This window comes from Schistosoma mansoni, chromosome 1 (assembly GCF_000237925.1).
Source record: "Schistosoma mansoni strain Puerto Rico chromosome 1, complete genome".
Taxonomy (NCBI): Eukaryota; Metazoa; Platyhelminthes; class Trematoda; order Strigeidida; family Schistosomatidae; genus Schistosoma; species Schistosoma mansoni.
In genome coordinates this window covers 3,927,758-3,947,837 of record NC_031495.1, presented here as the reverse complement: position 1 = coordinate 3,947,837, position 20,080 = coordinate 3,927,758, and the positions used below count along the sequence as shown (strand labels likewise).

Below are 20,080 nucleotides of genomic sequence, written 5' to 3'. Positions count from 1 at the left end.
TGGTCCAGCTTCAAGGGGCTCATGATTTTCCAACTATGAAAATACTGGAATCTCCACAAATCCCCTTCTGACTATAAAAGATTGATATTCAAATCATAAATTTGGCGAGATTATAATTTATGACTGACTGACTGAGTCTTGGATTTTGGCGCGAAATTCGCTCATTCATCCGGTTAGATAGAGCTTTCCTGATGTAAACCCTAAATCTAATTTTTAACCTTAACCATCAATTGTCAATCCAAATTTTAATTCCTCAAACTAGTTTATAACCCTCATTTAGTTCGAGTTAGTAGGTGTACACTGTCTGGGTCACTTCAGTGTCCTTCAAAAGTCAAAATTATAGTCCCGTCCCCCGTAAAATTTTAATCTTTAGAAATACTATTACGTAACTCATCTAGATTACTGATAAAATTTCTTTTATTCATAGCAATCCAAGCAAACAGAACCTTCACATAGTTTAATCATCAAAGTACCGACAATCAATAATTTGAATGATAAATCATGGTAAGTTTTCTCTAAAAAAATAAATAAACAATTTTTTTTAAATTTTTTATATTATGCGTACTTAAATGCGAAATCAGTATTTCAGTACATATATGAGAAAAGGTAGGGTTATATAGACTTAAATACTTTCTTCATAATTACAATAATCATATTACATATACCAATCAATCAATTAAATCAACTTGATATGTTAACTTTATAGAATATAGCCCCCAAATGCCCTGGTACGGCCGAGAGTGGAGAGAGTACTCTCTCTCTCTCCCTCTCTCTCTCTCTCCCTCTCGAAAAATGCTCTCACATGGCCACGCGTATATGGAATCTGCCACAGAAGTCCTACACACTGCCTTCTTGTGACGGGGATTTTGTCCACGGAATTGAGAGGACGAAAAGCGAATGTCCGGCGCTTTAACCGGGTTAGCGGACACGGAATGTCCACCTAGAAAAAATGGAAAACCCTCATTCCAAACCAATGGTGTACATGTGCTGGCTCTAGTATCCTGAAGGAACAAATGGCGTATGAATCAATCGTTGGTCACCAGCTATCATGGGACTGCATCTCCTCACGATGCTCCACTGCCTTGTGGATCAGACCTTTAGGTCGAAGGCTCCGGGTGTGGTCCCTTAAGAAAACCAGCTGCTTCGATTTGGCCACCGGGGCAGTATTACAGCCTTCACACAAATCAAATGAGATTTGTGTGGCTCATATATATCTGGTGCCCCTTCGTACCAACATTTATGTGTTTAAATAACAATAAATAAATATGTATGGAAAAAGTAGTCAGAACAGAACATGACACCAGTTCATCGAAATCATCCTGCAACCTATAATGCACTATAGAATCATTGACTAGACAGTGTAAGAGTTATTCCATAAAATTTATGATCAAAGCACTAAGTTGTCATTCATTTGGTTTTCAACAGTTATTAATAATGTTTACTTTCAATTTTCGGGATATTTGGAGATTGTAATATTTTCAAAATTGAAGTTACGACTCAATCTAGGCTTGACCGTCATTGGGAACCTGAAAGCAGTGGATGGTCGTTTCGTCCTAGTATGGGACTCCTCAGATGTAAGCACCCACGACCCCGCACACAGGACTCAAACCCAGGTCTTCAGGTTCGTGCGTGAACGCTTAACCTCTCGACAAATGAACCGACATACAACAGTGTTAACATCTAACCTCAACCGATCCACGTTCATTCATCGTGTCCTAATATAGAGCACTTAACATGGAACCACCTATTCATTACCTCACTGCAATCTGAACCGAGAATCTGCAGGCCTTGAGGTGAGAGCCATTAAGCCGACTAAATTCAATCAGTTTTCGGCATTATGCTACCATCTCCCATGAACTAATATGAATAACCTTTGCATGCTAGACACAGTTGAATTCCATTTGTACTAAATGTCGACTAAATAGTCTAGAGTCTAGATACTTTGTCACTAGATTGATCATCCTGAGTCCAATCTGTCATAGGGTCTAAGATCTCCACTAATGATAAGTCCCATACTAGGAAGAGATAACTGTTCAATGCTCCATATTTCGTAGTTACTGTCCAACTCGTTGATTAACTCATGACATTGAAATGTATACGGAAGAAGAAAAAACAACAACATAGTATCAAAACATTTCAAAACAAATGATTTTGTTTATGGATAGGACACACATTGAGAAAATCACCCAACTGTGTCACAAGACAAGCCCTCATATGGAATCCTGAGGGCCCAAGGAAAAGAGGAAGACCAAAGAACACATTACGCTGAGAAATAGAGACAGACATGAGAAGAATAAACAAAAATTGGATAGAACTAGAAAAGAAGGCCCAGAACAGAGTGGGTTGGAGAATGCTGGTGGGCGTCCTTTGCTCCATCGGGAGTAACAGGCCTAAATGAAATGAATGAAAAATGATTTTGTTTATACCATAGATTTTAGTAACAAGTAACCATGCTTGAATAAATTATGTTGGATATAAGTTAACTAGATTGAATTACTATTTTCTTACTTATATACATACATACATAGAAAGATCAATTGAAATTCCTGTATATTTACGAGTCTAATTGTTTTGTTAATCTAGTTATGAAACAACACATGTGATATAATAATAATAATAATATGAGTTACTCTTTTTTATAACCATTTATGATTGATTAATTTAACAGTATTCTAATCGTTGAATTCATGAATCGATGTAAGCTAGACCATCATTAAAAATCTGGAAGCACTGGGCGGCTGTTTCGTTTTAGTATGGGACTTCTCAGCAGTACGTATCTACGATTCTCCATGCAGAACTCCGGCCGAGAACCTAAGGCCTCGCGCGCGGTTGCTCACTATCATGGATTGGTTAAAGTTAGACATTAACAGCACTGGATCCCAGCCCAGTGGCCTAGAGGTTAATCGTTCGCGTGTGAGACCAAAGATCTCAAGTTCGAGTCTCACAAGTAGAGTCGTGGGTGCGTTTTACTTAGGAGTCCTATACTAGGATAAAACGGCCGTCCGGTGCTTCCAGGTTTTCAATGGTGGTCTAGCACTGGTCCATTCAAGATACTAGTTTGATTACCAAATAAAAAAGTTCTCCTTCAAATTTTACTGGGGCATATATGAAAGTATTTAAATAACTCGGAATATTGGCCTATTTCTAAGTCACACTGTGAATACATGCACTGAATGATAGCTAATTTCGTGTCTATCTAGTCTTTACTGCTAATTACGTTCTATCGACAATATCCCAATATCCTCACTGATTTCCGTGTGTTATGGTTGTACGAAGTTGTCAGGATACCTCAGATCAATGTTTAATGCTAGTTATTACTTTTCAAAACCACTTAACTGTTTTGCCAACTAGCTCAGTGAAAGTGGATAGCGCTAGTCTACATTTCAAACGGACCATCATTTCCCTTGAAATTTCATTCAATCCTTGATAACAAGTTTAAAGTAGTATAAAACCTAGATTCAATATATCCTAACGATTATTTCCAGCGACTTGATAGCAAACGAAAAGTTTAAATCAATTCCACTCATGTGTTCACTAAATTTTAATTTCTTTATCCTGTTTATCAGTGATATATCTCCTAGATCAAACAATTTGATCAATACTCAAAGGAGTTTTGAATTCTACTGCCAGCGATTCAATACACCATGTTCAGAAAATATTTTCGCGAAACATCCAGCTATGTCTGTAGGAAAAATGATAGAAACTAGACAAAAGCAACAGCAACAAAGAAATCTGTTTCCTCATAGATCAATAGCAGAGGTATCCTGTAAAGCTTGCTATTTGTTTTCCAAGTAGAATACTTTCTCAACAAAAATTTAGTTAAACTCATTTTAGTATTGTTTGTTTGAATCTTGCCATCGATGTTTAGGACTGCAACTAGTTAGTCTCTAATTGGCATCTGTTCTTACTGTACGTATTACCTAGATATAGCCTTAATTCACAAGCATTATAAGCAAAGATGGATAGTGGCTAGTAGTGGAATCCAGTTTGACGCGCGTTTCGTCCTATTTGGGACTCGTTAGCTGGATGTACCTGCAAGCGAAAGGTACTGGGTCCGAGTCCCAGAATGAACATCAACTTTGAGATGCAGGTACATCCAGCTGACGAGTCCCAAATAGGGCTAAACGCGCGCCCTGGATTCCACTGCTAGCCACTATCCATTTCTGCTTACCAAAGGTTTAGTTAGTTAATTAATGTGTTTTATATGGATAACGTTAAATACCATAGTGATACCATTGAGTTTGTCTCTTTGAAAGACTTAAACAGCAGTCATGTTGCCAATATGGAAAAATATTTATTAGAGACTTATCTCAGTTTAGCTTATCTCTCAACTTCTTCACATCGTTGGTCTCTAATAAAATCAATCATTAAGTTTCTTATTTGTTCACCAAACAACATCAATACTCTCTAATAACCATCAATATTGTATCGCTATCAAGATGCACGAAATTCATTGTCATTATAAAACTTCGAAGAAATTCTCTCTTACTATCTGACTATTAACAAACAGTTATGAATTAGAATGAGAACTTCACCCCATTGCACAGGCTAGTGGCTATCTGGAATCAAGAGCTAAGTGAATAATCCGATGATGTTTGATGCCAGCGGTACCGGGTTCAAGTCATGGAGTGAACATCAACTCGGATTCAGGCACATCCTACTGACGAGTTCCAAATAGGACGAAGAGGCACACATCCCTGTTCTCACTGATATCCGCCATCCATTTTTGCTTATAATGTTTATGTATCTAGTTCAAATAAACTAAAGTTACTAAAAGAAACTCTGAAAAGATGATGATGTCATCAATAAATTCCATTCATAATCAGTAGTTAAATTTCGATAAAGCTTCATTTCCTTTTACAAGTTACATAACTTGTATTTAACTAGTTGTTAGTACAGAATATTCATTTACAATGTGAACCAATATAAATAAATGTCAAATTCTTAAACTTCTTGTAAACGTCCAATTTTCACTGAATAATTTATATTTCAAAGTTGAAATCATGAGCCGATTGAAGCTAGACCACCACCATAGAAAACCTGGAAGCATTGGACGGCCGTTTCGTCCTATTATGGGACGAGAAACATTCTTTGACAACAATAAGAACTAACTTACAAACTATAATAAACCGATTAACTCTGCCAAATAATAAATGTTATGATACCAGTGTATGATATATCAATGAATTTCATTTTCAACTGTTACAGTTCAAAATGAATATAAGAATAGAAATATAGACATATGATAGATAGATAGATAGACGTATAGATAGATAGATAGATAGACATATGATAGATAGATAGACGTATAGATAGATAGATAGATAGACAAATAGATAGAAATAGATAGATACAGAGATAGACATAGATAGATAGACAGATAGATAGACAGACAGACAGATAGATGGATGGATAGATAGACATATAGATAGATAGGTAGACAGACGTATAGATAGATAGACATATGGATAGATGGATGGACGGATGGATAAATAGATAGATGGACACATAGATAGATAGATAGACACATCTAGATAGACAGACAGACAGATAGATGGATAGATAGATAGATAGATAGACATATAGATAGATAGAACGTTCGAAATTGCCCAAAGTTTCATTTGGTAACGTTTCGCTAAACGCAAAGTAACATTATATACACTAAGACAGCAAATAATTCGTCAAGATTACTCTTACTATTACTGAAATTTCTTTCTCTTTAAGACTGTAAAAATGCTACTTCAACTGGATAAATACAGAATTAGCTTAGCTCCCTGAAAAAAAGTCCATTAAACAGTTCAGTTTCACAACTTCTTTCCTTTTTTCTCATAGATTGGTATTGCACTTGGATTATGGCGAAAAATTGATAAAATGCATCAGCAGATAGATAATGTTAGGCAATCTAATGAAAAACAAAATCATGTACGTCAGTTACGTTTATCTCATATACAAAAATACCGGGAGACTTTTATTAAACGTGATAAACGTATAGCTATGCTACAAAAACAAAGAAGTATTGAAAAAATGCAACTGAACAAACGGAAATCAGATCAAATTCAAGTACAGAATGAAGTAAGAATCTACTTTGTTAGATAGATTACAAGATGTATTGAGTAGTTCCAACAATGACTGTGTATGATAGACTTTATCAGTTGGTTTTTACTTATATAGTTCTTAATTAACATTATATCTCATAAGCAAAGATAGATTGTAGCTACCAGTGGAATCTACTTTGACACACTTTTCGTCCTATTTGGGACTCGTCAGCTGGATGTACCTGCCACATCTCAGAGTTGATGTTCACTCTGGGACTCGAACACAGTACATTCAGCTGACAAGTCCTAAATAGGGCGAAACGCGCGTCAAACTGGATTCCACTGTTAGCCACTATCCATCACTGCTTATAGAGCTTGTGACTTCAGGCAATATCGAGGCAGTCCGAACAGGATACACATATACCAACATGAGAGTAATCAATTGCAATCCTAAATAACAATAGTAAGATACAAGTAAACAACACCAAATGAATATAATCCGTTGAGTTCAATGAAATCTGGAATGAGATGGTGATTTGCTAATGACATTGACTGATGATTATACAAATTGAAGATGGAGAACAGGCTGTAAGATTCGGACTCCTAGACTTTAAAGTGTTATAGTTGTACACTTTTTAGAAAAGCAAGTGAATAAGTTGTACGATTAATAGACATAATGATGTATTAAAACAAACAAAATGAGATAACTTATTGAAAGATCTAGATGACAAGAACAAGTAGACCGGATGTTCAAGCAGGTCGCCTATTTCATTTTACATATTAACGTACAAATTTTAATGAAATCATATCTTCATTGATAAATAGAAAAGAAGATTTTTCATCGATAGTTTTCTTTTTTTTTCTTTTTTTTCTTTTTTTTGTATTTTGATTCAAGTTAAATGAAAAACTGAAAATTAATCGTGAAAAACTTAAATCCCTTGGTAACTATCAAAAACATTTAAAAATCAATGAGAGATTATCGGAAAATGATATGAATTATAAACAAAGATTATTAAGTCGAGAAATATTCATACAAGAAAAATGTCAACATCTTATAAATTTACAAAATCGAACTAATGAAATCAGGTAAATTCAAGGATGTTAGATTCCCGAAGTTCATAGTTAAGATCATGAGTCAATTGAAGCTAGACCACCACCATGGAATACCTGGAAGCACTGGACAGCCATTCTATCCTATTGTGAAACTCCTCAACAGTGCGCATTCACGATCCCGCCTCGCGAGCGAGGTTCGAACCTGTCAGACCTATCAGTCTCGTGAGTGAGCGCTTAACCACTAGACCACTGAACTAGCCGTCATCCAACCGTGTTAATATCTAACTTCAACCAATCCACGAAGTTGAGCAACCGTTTGTCGATTGTCTTCAGTGAGTTGATATCTCACAACAGACATGGTTAAACTCCACTGGTCACTGCTTCTCATTAGCTTCAATTGACTTATGATTTCTTGTTTTTCGCGCTGAATACGCCCATTTTTTTTATCTTCAAATTGTATTTCTCACTTTAAAGAATCTTACATCTCATTAATTCAACGTCTCTTTTAATATTCTATTTTGTGACGTTACCCGAGGACATTTTTATGCTGTATAGATACGTTTGAATTGTGCTTGTGGGATATACTTTCCCTCTTCTGAACCTAGGCATCTACTTCTAGTTAGCGGGATCGAGAAGCATCGGATTAATCAACTTATCTGGTCATTATATCGCTCAGTCTTAGTTCCGTTCACAGGTTTCGGTGATCTCGTCATCTCTTCAAACATAGCGAAAAATAGATGACTAAAAATAGATCACTAATATACAGTAGTCTTTTTTTGACGTTGAAGTGTTCAATAATCGGACATTAAAACACACGGAACTTTAAATACATATTACATTTATTCTGAGCTAGAAAAATGTCTTTCTAACTGTTCTCCTAGGTTATCGTACGATGTTTAAGAAATTGTAGTATACAACTTTAAGGTTGACTTCACAAGTCAATCTAAGCTAGACCACCATGGAAAACCTGGGAGAACTGGATGGCCGTTTCGCCTTATTGCGGGACTTCTAAGAATTGCACATCCACGATCCCGCCTCACGAGTTTCGAACCCAGGACTTATCGGTCTCACACGCGAACGCTTAACTTCCAGACCACATAGCCGGCATCTACTGCTGAGGAGTCCCACAACAGGATGAAATAACCGTCCAGTGCTTCCAGGATTTTCATCGTGGTTTAGCTTCCATTGACTCATCATCTCAACTAATAAAATTAGTATAATATACACAAAAAGAACAATAATTTTCTTTAAAAACACACTTCATTTTTATATTTTGGCACAGAAAATTTTATTGGTTGCAAAATGATAACTAATTTGCCACTAGTCTGTTGAAATTAATACGTTATAATAATCAGATGGTAAAGCACGAAAGAATTCATCCTAGGTTTGTATTGGATTTGTCTTCTGCGAACGTTGCGACTGTGTACCCAAAGTTGTTAAATCCGAAGCTTGATGATAGTGACATTGATCGTTACTGAATATAATCTCTAATTATCGGTTACATCATCCCCAGATTTATAGCCATTGCTAAATTCTGTCCACTCTTATTTACTATAATTGCTCAGAGAAAAGCTTAATTGCGATTGCATTGTCATTAAGTCCAGCCGTTTAAACACTACTAGTTATTCCATCAGACATTTTTAGACGTTAAATGTTTGTAGATAACCTCCTTGACATACTATTCTCACTTGCCACTATAGTTTCAGTCACTTGGTGCAGTTAGTACGTTAAAACGGTTAGTCGGTAGTCAATAAATTATATATATATAAGGTTGACAAGGACATACAAAGTGTACCCATCGATACATATTGTTGTTCCAAAGTTCCTCAATTCTTAGAGCGTATTATTATAATTGCATGAATCTCCTCTTAGATAATTTGAAAATAAAATTTACAAAAGTACCTCTGAAGATAGCTTTATCATAACCTGAGCTTTCCGTATAGTTCTTGTTTTCGTTACATTTTATGCATTTAATATTTCATTATTACTGAAAACACTTTCAGTCACTGAATTCTATACTTATTACATATTGTGTGCAACTAATGTCGACAGATATAAATAGTATGTATCATCAATCGAAAGTGGAATGCTTGGCGGCACAATGTTATAAAGATCGAGAAGAAGAGAATGAGAACAGAGAGTGATTGGTATGGTTAGGAAGAAACAACAAAGTCTGAGACAATTGATTGATATGTGGCAAACGAAGTATCTGTTGTATGGTTCTCAGATTTTACCAAGATATCCTGTAATGCCGCATTAAAATACATTTGGCTGTCCCCAAATTGTATGTTCTTGTTAACTACAGTAGGTCCTTGGTTCGAATCTCGCGAGTGCGGGATCGTGGATGCGCGCTGCTGACGAGTCCTACATTAGGACGAAACGACCGTCCAGTGCTTTCAGGTTTTCCATGGTGGTGGTCTAGTTTCAATTGACTCATGATTTCAACTATGAAAGTACTGAAATCTCCACCAAACCCCTTCTGATTCTAACTACAGTTATAGCTATCTTCTTTTTTAAAAAAATTACTTTTACAGATCCCGAATAAATAAAGCTGTCGAAACTAAAAAACAACATCAAAATGAATTATCTGCTGAAATTCATTGGAATCGATTCTATGAAAAATTGACTGTGGAATCCAACATACAAGAGCGTAAATTAAAAGAGATCAAATCAACTAATGAATATGTTCAACAATTACGTAATCAAAAACTTGTAAAAATCCCTATCTCAATTAAATTAACTAATTTAACATTAGATAATTAATAGTCTATGTAATGTAATATAATGTGTACTGGTACAATTTTTTTGAATATTATGGATCTGTTACCATGGAAACATGTTTTGTAATTATTATCTTTTAAAAAACCTGTTGATTCAAGTAATATTTTTTTCTTAAAACTAAGTAGAAATGCCGTGGTATAGCAGAGAGTGGGGAGGGCCCGCCCACCCTCTCGAAATGCCCTTACATGTCTACGCGTATATAGCCTCTGACAGGGAAGTCCAACTCATTGCCTTCTAGTAGCGTTACTCTTGTTTACAAAATTGAGAAGACGAAAAGAGAATGTCTGGTGCTTTAACCGGGTTGGTGGACACGGAAAGTCCACCTAGGGGAGTTGGAAAACCCTGATTCCAAACCGATAGTGAACGTGGGCTCCAGTATCCTAAGAAAACAAACGGCGTATGAATCAACGATTGGTCACCGGAAACCATGAGACTGCATGTCCTTACGATGCTCCATTGCCTCGTGGATCAGACCTTTAGGTCAAAGGCTCCGGGTGTGGCCCCTTAAGAAAACCACCTGCTTTGGTCTGGGCACCCGGGCAGTATCATAGCCCTCATACAATTAAATGAAATGACGATTTTTGTGTGGCGCATATATATATCTGGTGCCCTTTTGTATCAATATTTATGTTCTCAAATAAATAAATAAGTGTATGTTCCAACTACTTTTCATTTAAATAGGAATTTGTGGAGATTGAAGTAGTTTTAACAGTTGAATTTATGAGGTTATTTGTTTGCGCGCCAGACGGAAGTTTCTAGGTTCGAATTCTACGTGTGGGATCACGGATGCACACTTCTGAGTCCCATGCAAGGACGAAACGGCCATTCAGTAGTTTTCATTAGATAAAAATGATCTACTGTGGCAAATGTACCGTTTAGAAGTTTAGTCAAACTATGGTAAATGTTTGCTTAGAGTTAAATATATGTTACATTACTAAAAATAAAGTTGAACTACATGTAACTACGAGCTTAGCATTTTCCAGAATAAAGGCCATAGTAAATAGTGATAGGATAGTACGATACACGCCGTTTATACTACTTAAGTTGACGGATATAAGTAGTATGTAGCACCAGTCGGAAGCGGAATACATACCTTCAGAAGATTGGGAAGATTCAATTAAAGAAAATGGGAAGTAATTGTAATAACAACGGGATTGAAAGAATCATGTGAAGGTAAACTGATGTAAAATTTTCCTATTTTATGAAGGTGCGTTGTAATTTTGCATTAAACAATAAATTGATCTTCCCTACTTGATTGTTTGTCCACTACATATATATTACGTCATGCATATATATTTATATGTCCTGTTTAAATATAATGCTCTGAATACATGATGCATTACTCATGACAATTTTTCAAATCATTCATTGTAGTCATAATGGATATAATGCTTAAAGCACCGTTAGGTGTTGGCTCAGTGGTCTAGAGGTTAAGCATGTGTGAGATCGTAGATGTGCATTTCTGAGGAGCCCCAAAGGATGAAACGGCCGTTCAGTGCTTCCCGGTTTTTCAGTGGTGGTTTAACATTGATCAATTCATGATTTCAATCAAAAACCCAACAATCTTCACAATCCCTTACTGAAAATCTAATAAGTTGAGCTCTTACCTCTTCTTCCTTTCAAAAAATAACTATAATTTGTATTTTATTACCTAATCAAACTATTTTAATATTCTAGAACTATCGCCTTAAGTAGTTATAATTAACCCCATTTTGAAGCTTTAGTTCTTAACTTCATTCACAACTAACATAGTTTAACCATTACCGATTAACAGTTCATCTTTCAACATTATGTTAATCAGTCAGTCAGTCAGTCTGCCAAAACGTAGGACCATGCACATATATACATCGGTCCAAGTTAACATTATGTTAATCATGAAAAATAATTCGGTTTACTAGTTTATATGAATCTGAATAGAAAGCAACTCACCAAGGTGGCCTTCATGAATACGTGGGCTACCTGTTCCTGCCATCTGGATATTTTAACAAGTTATCTGTTTTCTTGCTTGTTTCAACATATCATTATGACTATTAGTCGCATAACTTATTCAGGTACGTTTCTGAAAAGTTTAAGACATTTCGCTATACAAGTTACAAAAGAGCCCAATCAGATGTATCGTAGTTGTTAGCAATATGCATCGAAAAGAATATACATTAATCAGTTGTAAATTTTTGAAGTGATAACATCTAACTGGAGACCATCCGATATTTATCACAAGGGTCGATCAAGAATTAAGTAAAGGAAACTTGTTGTAATACACTGTGCTGAGAATCCCGTATTGTACCAAAAATATAATAATGAATGAAGCTAATAATAATACAATGAATCAGTTTATTGTGCTCGGTGAATATTTCCGCTCTTGTTTTGTTTAAATGTTAGTGATGGTGTGGTGTGGTCTACTTATATCCATATAAGTAGTAGATGGTGTGGGTCAGACATAGAATGTATTTGGGCAGAAGACCGATGAGGAAAGAACTGAAATGAAACGCAAACGTCTGGAAAATGCATGAGCAATGGAATAAGAGAAGAAACAGTGAAGATTGAAATAATTAGTTGTTAATTTGCAAATTGACTGTTCATTGTTTGGTAATCAGAATTTATTGAGATAGTCTGTAATCTTTGCTTAAATACATTCGATTGTCCCCAACCGGTGTTTTGTTCACTACAATGGGAACCAATTGTACGGAATTCTCATTAAATATAATACTACACACCGTCTGGTTTGTACACTTATTGTAATAGTGTGAATAACCAAGGATTGACAAAATAAGGATAGCATTCATACAGTTGAAAATCATATGGAACTCAAAACAACTGTCAATCAATATCAACGTCACAATCTTCAACACAAACGTCAAGACAGTCCTACTGTACGGAACTGAAACTTGGAGAACCATCATCAAAAATGTATAAGTATTTATAAACAGTTGTCTACACAAAGTACTCAATATCCGTTGGATGGATACCATCAGCAACAAACTACTGTGGGAGAAAACAAACCATCTTCTAGCTGGAGAGGAAATTAGGAAAAGACGTTGGAAATGGATAGGACATACATTAAGGAAATCACCAAACTGCATAACGAGACAATCCCTAACTCGGAATCCTGAAGGAAAGCGGAAAAGATAAAGGCCAGAGAACACATTACGCTGAAAGACTGAAGCAGATATGAAAAGGACTAATAACAACTGGAATGAACTGGAAAAGATAACCCAGGACAGAGTTGAACGGAGAATACTGGTGGGTGACCTATACTCCTCAACGTAGGGTAACAGGCGTAAGTAAATAAATTAAGTATATTACTGACTAAAATACTTACGTGACAGATCCATTTCCTGTGAGAATGCTTCAAAATCAATAAATGGTTTCAATGGATCATGTCCATGGGCAAGACTTCTCTAAACAAAAATCACAAAAGTTCTTGATGTTAATGTTATGTCAAGACATATTACTGAAACAGTTCTTAATCAAAGAATCAATTCTCAGATTAATCTATATTATATTGTCACTGTCGTAGGTCACTAAGATGCCTTAAAACTACTCACTTGTAATTCACGACCAAAACTACCCTGTAGTAGATTAGAGAACATAATTATATTTCATATCTTTGTAAATAATAGAAAACAACAAATCATACATGATGTCTTCATGTTTTGAATCAATCACCTCTTCCATATTTACTTGTTTTCCTTACACTACTTACTAATATTTAGTAGCACAAAAATTATTTATGAATTGTTAGGACGGTAATTAGACTTGTTATTCTTTACATTTCAATCGATTTGTTCAGTCTACTAATGTTTGTACCTTTATCATCATTCCTTCTCGTTCAACATCTTCCTGTAGTTCAATTAAGTAATTTTGTTTTTCTTGATCGACTACCCTAGTACTTCAAATATCTTATTTTCTAGAAGGATTGGTGGAGATTATTGAGTTTTGTGTCATTACATCATGAGCTGAATTTGGTAAGACAACTGTATAACTTAACAACTTTTCCCTCTTCACATGGTGGAACTTAGAATTATGCGTCTATGAATCCCCAAATGGTTAAATTTAAGAACCTTGGTTACCATGTCAAGTGACTAAACGTCAAATCATTCAACTGAAAACTTAACATCTCATCAAGATGAAACGGCTTTCCAGTGCTTTTTGGTTCACGAGTAGCAATGGCTGACATATTGTTAAAATGGAATATTACACTACTTAAACTCTACTTGAACATTTTTCAATTGGTCGATTGTTATGTATGCATTAGTGACTAGCTTCTTGAGGAAATTTCAGGAGTTCTACCAAGAAGCTGTGAATGGTAGAGCTAAACATTATCGAGTATGAGGCGGTTATCATATGAAGAAAATAGAAGATGCTCATGCAATGTTGTGGAACGATTGAATTTAAACATGAACACCGTTCGATCCTGGGGCAATGGTTTAAAGGTCAGAGTTTAAATGGGAGACCAAAGTTACCCGTTTCGACTACCACGTCCAGGTGGTGGATGTGCACTACTGAAGAGCCTTATACCTGGGTGAAACGGGTGTCCACTGCCTGCAAATTTTCAATGGTTTTCCAACTTTGATGGGTTCATGACTTCAATTAGTAATTATCACTTTACCAAATTACCATTCATTTTGAAGTCAATAAGTTTTAGGAGAATTACTTAGTGGCTTTATCATGATTTCATTTCCTTAACATAGTAATCCTTCCTCATTAATTCAAATAAAAACCTTATTCGGTTTATAGCTCAAACATTGAGAGTTTTCGGTTGATCACTACTGTATCTGTCTTCATTATGATAAACCAATATGTGTATACCATGTAGTAATAACTTATTATACGTTATAAATTTGAGTAACTATTAACAGATCCAAACCTTATCCCGTCTATTTGTATCTAAATAGCGTATCAACAGTACTATCTCAAACAAAAACTTTTGAGGTAGTTTTTGGCTTATAATAAAACTAATCTGTTTCATTTGCCTTGATCAATATCACTTTTCCTTCAGCTATAACAGTCATAAACAGAACAGCAATCAATGTACAGAAAAATTACACACTAATATGATAGTTATCAAATAATAGAAGTTACATCTTGGAGTTTATAACCCAAAAAGCAAGATATTGATTATTTCATCAGAGTCTAGAGTTGTATCACTAAGTCTACAATCAGACTATTTACACTTCAAGGATATAAAATTACTATTACCAGAAGAGGTTTTGTGGAGATTTAGTATTTTCATAGTTGAAAGTATGAATCAATTGAAGCTAGACCACCAGGGAAAACCTGGAAGCACTGGACGGCCGTTTCGTCTTATTGTGAGACTCCTCTGGTGGTCTAGCTTCGATTGACTCACACTTTAAACCATAAAAAATAACTATTTAAATTCATTCACAATTAGTTAACTATTATTATTATTATTATTATTATTATTATTATTATTATTATTATTATTATTATTATTATTATTATTATTATTATTATTGATAGAGCCAGCTCTACCTGTATCTGAATTTCAACCGAAAATACATTCGTATATTTTGAACTACTTAAATAGAATTAAGTAGGCTAAATGTTTTCTTTATTTTTATTGTCATTCATAACATCGCCATGGTGATATTACAACAGAATACATGAATATACCCTAAATTTTCAAACAAAATCTTGCATTCTAACACAGAGCAGCAACTGCTCTCACATTTACTTGAACAATACCTCATTTGAGATGTAAAATTTCTGTACCGAAACTAATAAAGAGGTAGAAACTAGATCGATTATATGACCTTGACCGGATAAGTATTAGCTGATAATTAATCGGTGTGATGTAACCGTTGATCAATTTAATGATTGAATTAAAATCTTTAAGCTGAAATAAAATTTAGGTTAGTTTTATAATATGAGAATAACATGTACCGAAATGAATTGATTAATCGAAAATGAATATTGTCAAATTAAAAACAAATAACTCTAGTTTCCAAGAAGAATTTGCAGTTGATTTGCTACTTCAAGAATTGCAGTTCTTTGCTTAACTTTAAAGACATTCCATAAATTAAGGAATGACAGGAACAAGAGAATATATTTAGTCAGGTTTCTAGGAAGCCATGCAACCAATAAGAATATCAGTTACAAATCCAAACCGACCTGCTCTTAAATTAAGTTTGGTTTCTGAATAGTCCACACAGGCATTCATCGAATAAATTTCGTATCTTTCGTTAGAAATAAACAACTGTTCAGTAGACATCCTACACAAGTATTCATTGGTATCTGAATTACACAACTGTAATATTACAATCCCTTTTCAAATCACTAGGAATTCATTGTGAATAAGACATAAAAAACTACAGTAATATTGACATATATATTCATGTGAATAATTTTTATTTAAGTGGTGTTTTGTAGTGAAAGTAAATGTGATTGGTCACTGTGTGTGGACGAATAGGCAAGCAGTTTACTGATCATTCAATATGTGATTTCCATTCCTCTAATTGATTTCTGTTCCGAACTCGCTGGAACTCGTCAGCTCCCTGTACCTGGATCCGAGTTATTGTTCACTCTCGAATAGGACTGAATGAATGTCTTGGATTCCACTGCTAGCCATCATTCATCGTTGCTTACAACATAAATCTTGATGATAATTCACTTTGTATTTTTTATTCTTTTCTATCACTCCTCACATTAGTTTTGAAGCTATTTATCTTCATTTTTGAGTAGTAGTAGTAGTAATAGTAGTAGTAGTGGTAGTAGTACTAGTAATGATGATAATAATATTAATATTGTGATGTATATTACTTATGTCGACATACTTAAGTAGTGAGACTTGGACCTGTGGCCCAGTGTTTGAAAACTAAGCCATTTAACCACTAATCCTCTTCTCTCTAGTCAAATACTATTGAATGGTGATAAAAAAATTTATCCAAATCTGTGCTCTACTTAAAGATCAATATACTTAAGCCATACTGTGACAAAACGGTCATCCAGTGCTTTTATGTTGTCAATAGTGGTTTAATTTTGATAGGTTCATGATTTCAATGAAAATCAACAATCTCCACAACTCAATACTGAATCTATAAGCATGTGCTTAACGGCCGCTAATGCTGAAAGAAGAATAGCATAACCAGAACTAAACATATTAAACATATGACAAATGCAAAATAAGGTCTGAACAAAGTGTGTTTTGTTTAGTTCAATGGCACTGCCTTATGTTATTCAACATCAACTGAAAATTCAATGAATGACATACTTAAGTGGTTCGTAGTGGTACAAACCATTATTAATTGGTTGGAAGTACTCATCAAAGTAATCTTCTGCATAATCATCATAAAACTTATTTGTAACCGAAGGGGAAACTTGAATCCACAGCCGTCATCGCTATAAACGGAAAATCTCCCATTGAGTTGTACAGGTTACAACTGATTAATGAAATACAAGACAATATTAGACCTTTCTGGTTTCAGTAAAGTTTTATCGATCATTGCACTGGAAAACTAAACTAGCATTTTACATTCAAGGTCATTTGAGGTCAGTTGGCTTATTTCAAGGTTGTTTCACTTATTCGTAAGATTAAAACTTACGAAAATATCAAAAGGGAGTACAACCACTTAAACCCCATAAAACAGATTTACCGGTATAAATATCTGATTTGGTCTTCCTATTTTCCCTAGGCCTTCAGGATTCTATGTGGGGGCTTGTCTTGTGCCGCGATTGGGTGATTTCCTCAATGCGTGTCCTATCCATTTCCAGCGCTTCTTCTTGATTTCTTCCTCCGCTGAAATCTGGTTTGTTCTCTCCCAACATTCTACTGTGGGAAAGAACAAACTTTTCACTTCTAGTTGTAAATTATGCAAAATCTACATATTTGTAATTTAGAGCTACCTAATTTTTTATGAATGTTTCTTAATTGATTCTGTTCTGATTAAAAATAGATTCTTTTTAGAGCTCATAAACGAAATGATCATTGTCTTCCAACAAACAAAACTTGGAATCCAATGAATAAATTAATTCAGCCTGGTTAGTCCCCACTGGTGATAAGGATGAGTTCTTCACTGCCTGGTATTGTTTATCCTTGTAGTATTTGGTCAATACTTTTATTATTGAAACCATACCCACTTCTGGAGGATCCCATACTAGGATAAAACATTCATCCAGTACTTCCAGGTTTTTTAATTACTGTCTAACGTAGACTGCTTGGTGAGTTCAGTGAAATTTGTCAACCTCCACCACCCTCTACTGCCAATATGTTTATAGCGACCTCTCAAAATTAGGTCGAATCTATTGATAGTCTCCAATTATACCATATGATCACACTACCTATCAACAAAAAAACTTTTACAGTCAACTTCGTTTAGTAATATTTGCCAGATGTCGTATCTCTCGAAGAATCTGAACGCGCACAGCATAAGAACTATTGTTTTAAAATCGTGTTTTTCACCAAATGAAGACGCAAGAATTAAGAATAAATAAAATTTACTACGTAGTTATTCCGTTTTGAATATTCAGATCAAATGTTAGTAGTAGTGATTAAACAAACCTCCGCTGAAGTTATTCTGGAGTTACTGCCCGGTCCCAAGCTTGCGTAAAGGAAGAGAGTTGAATAAGGGTCTAACAACAATACCCAGTAAAAAAAACTCGCTGAAGAACTACCCAAAACCTGGGAGAACTGTTTAGTTAGTTTTTTTATATTGTGACTACTCAACAGTCTTACATAAATTTGAACAGTACATGATATCATCTAACCACTATGGTGGTAGTTATTGATCTACATTTTCTATAGTGCAATGATCATCTGATTATTATCATACACTTTCCACCTTACTCTCAATTCAACTGGTGAGAAATTTCAACATAAAATGAAACAGTTTTATTATACCCCATTTTTTTATAACATAATTAGCTTAGTTCGTGAGAAAAGTTACCTTCAATCAATATAGAACCCGCAATCCCACATACGCGACTCGAACCCATGGCATCCGATCTCTCAAGCAACCTTTTAACCTCCAAACCACCAATCCGGCATCCAGCGGTGTTAATGTCTAACTTTAATCGATCCATGATCTTTCACAACCTTTCATCTGTTGTCTGAGGTGGATACCTGTCTCTAATTGAGATTAAGCGTTCACTCTCAAGACCGAAAGTCCTGGGTTCGGGTCACGCATACGGGATTCTCACGGTTTGGGAGTTCTATACCAGGATGAAACGGCCGCCAGTGCTTCCAGGTTTTTAATAACTTTCCAGCTTAGATCAACTCGTGAATTCAACTACTAAAATTATTACAATCACTACAAACCCTATTCTGAAAATGATACTAACTCATCAAAATAAGTGTCAAGTTATTTGTATCCATAGAGATTGTAACTAATTATCGATTTTCGTTGTGTTTGAAGGTTGGTTGAGTATGATTTAATAAATTACCAACATAATTCAACCTGTACAATTTGAATCACATGCACCTTAAACAGGGTCATTTGATTTGAAATAGAACAATGAATAGAAATATATAACCCTCATATCATTGGACCAAAATGAAACAAACAACTTGTAAACAATCTACCAATAGTGATTCATTTTTTTATGGTTACCAGAACTACGTTTCTATAATCGCGATAATAGAATTTAATCAATGTTTTGAACTTTGTTATCTTTACTGAAGTCTCCCCTTAGTTAAAATATGTGTCTTTAATGTTGTTTGAGATTACAAATGCTGATATATTATCTGGTATATAAGTAGGTAGGGGCGGCCAGACCAAACCATGGCACAAATCCATGAAGTCACTGACTATTGGACTGAGCCATGTTGGTAGGTGTAGACTACCTGGTTGGGATTCGCGAAATGATAGCGATCGATGGTTAGAGACCTTGAATGACATGGCTCAAAATTGTTTGCAATTGGGATGATGCATCCACTCTTTGTGTTCTACCAAATTCCAATCTTCTGAATTCTTCATGTCCTTATCGTTTTTCTCTTTCCGAATTTATTTCACTGTATTATACTCCTTGAATAACATCTTCAAACCCTAATCTTTCGGATTAGTGCTTATACTCTGAGTACTTCTACCACTATGGGATTTGAATCAACAACTACATCTCTGTGCTAATGTGGTATGGTAACTCGAACTGATGTACGTACGTACGAAGTTATACGTTGTGACTGACTGACTGGAAGGAAAGTAGTATCGCCCGAACCAAAATGTTGTTTTTGATGGAGTTTTGTTCTCTGAGCTGGA

At 35.1% G+C, this 20,080-nt stretch overlaps 1 protein-coding gene across 1 annotated transcript in view; it reads left to right on the top strand.

Moving 5' to 3' along the window:
* Positions 1–9,968, top strand: part of Smp_152310 (hypothetical protein) — a gene marked incomplete at its 5' end in the record, with an annotated part of 12,935 nt that extends 2,967 nt beyond the window's left edge. The window contains 5 exons of the mRNA XM_018793025.1: positions 428–504; positions 3,567–3,759; positions 5,833–6,072; positions 6,931–7,121; positions 9,623–9,968. Of these exons, the coding sequence (XP_018647579.1) occupies positions 428–504; positions 3,567–3,759; positions 5,833–6,072; positions 6,931–7,121; positions 9,623–9,851 (930 nt within the window). The 3' untranslated portion in view covers positions 9,852–9,968. The remainder of the gene's footprint in view (positions 1–427; positions 505–3,566; positions 3,760–5,832; positions 6,073–6,930; positions 7,122–9,622) is intronic.
* Positions 9,969–20,080: the final 10,112 nt, after the last annotated feature.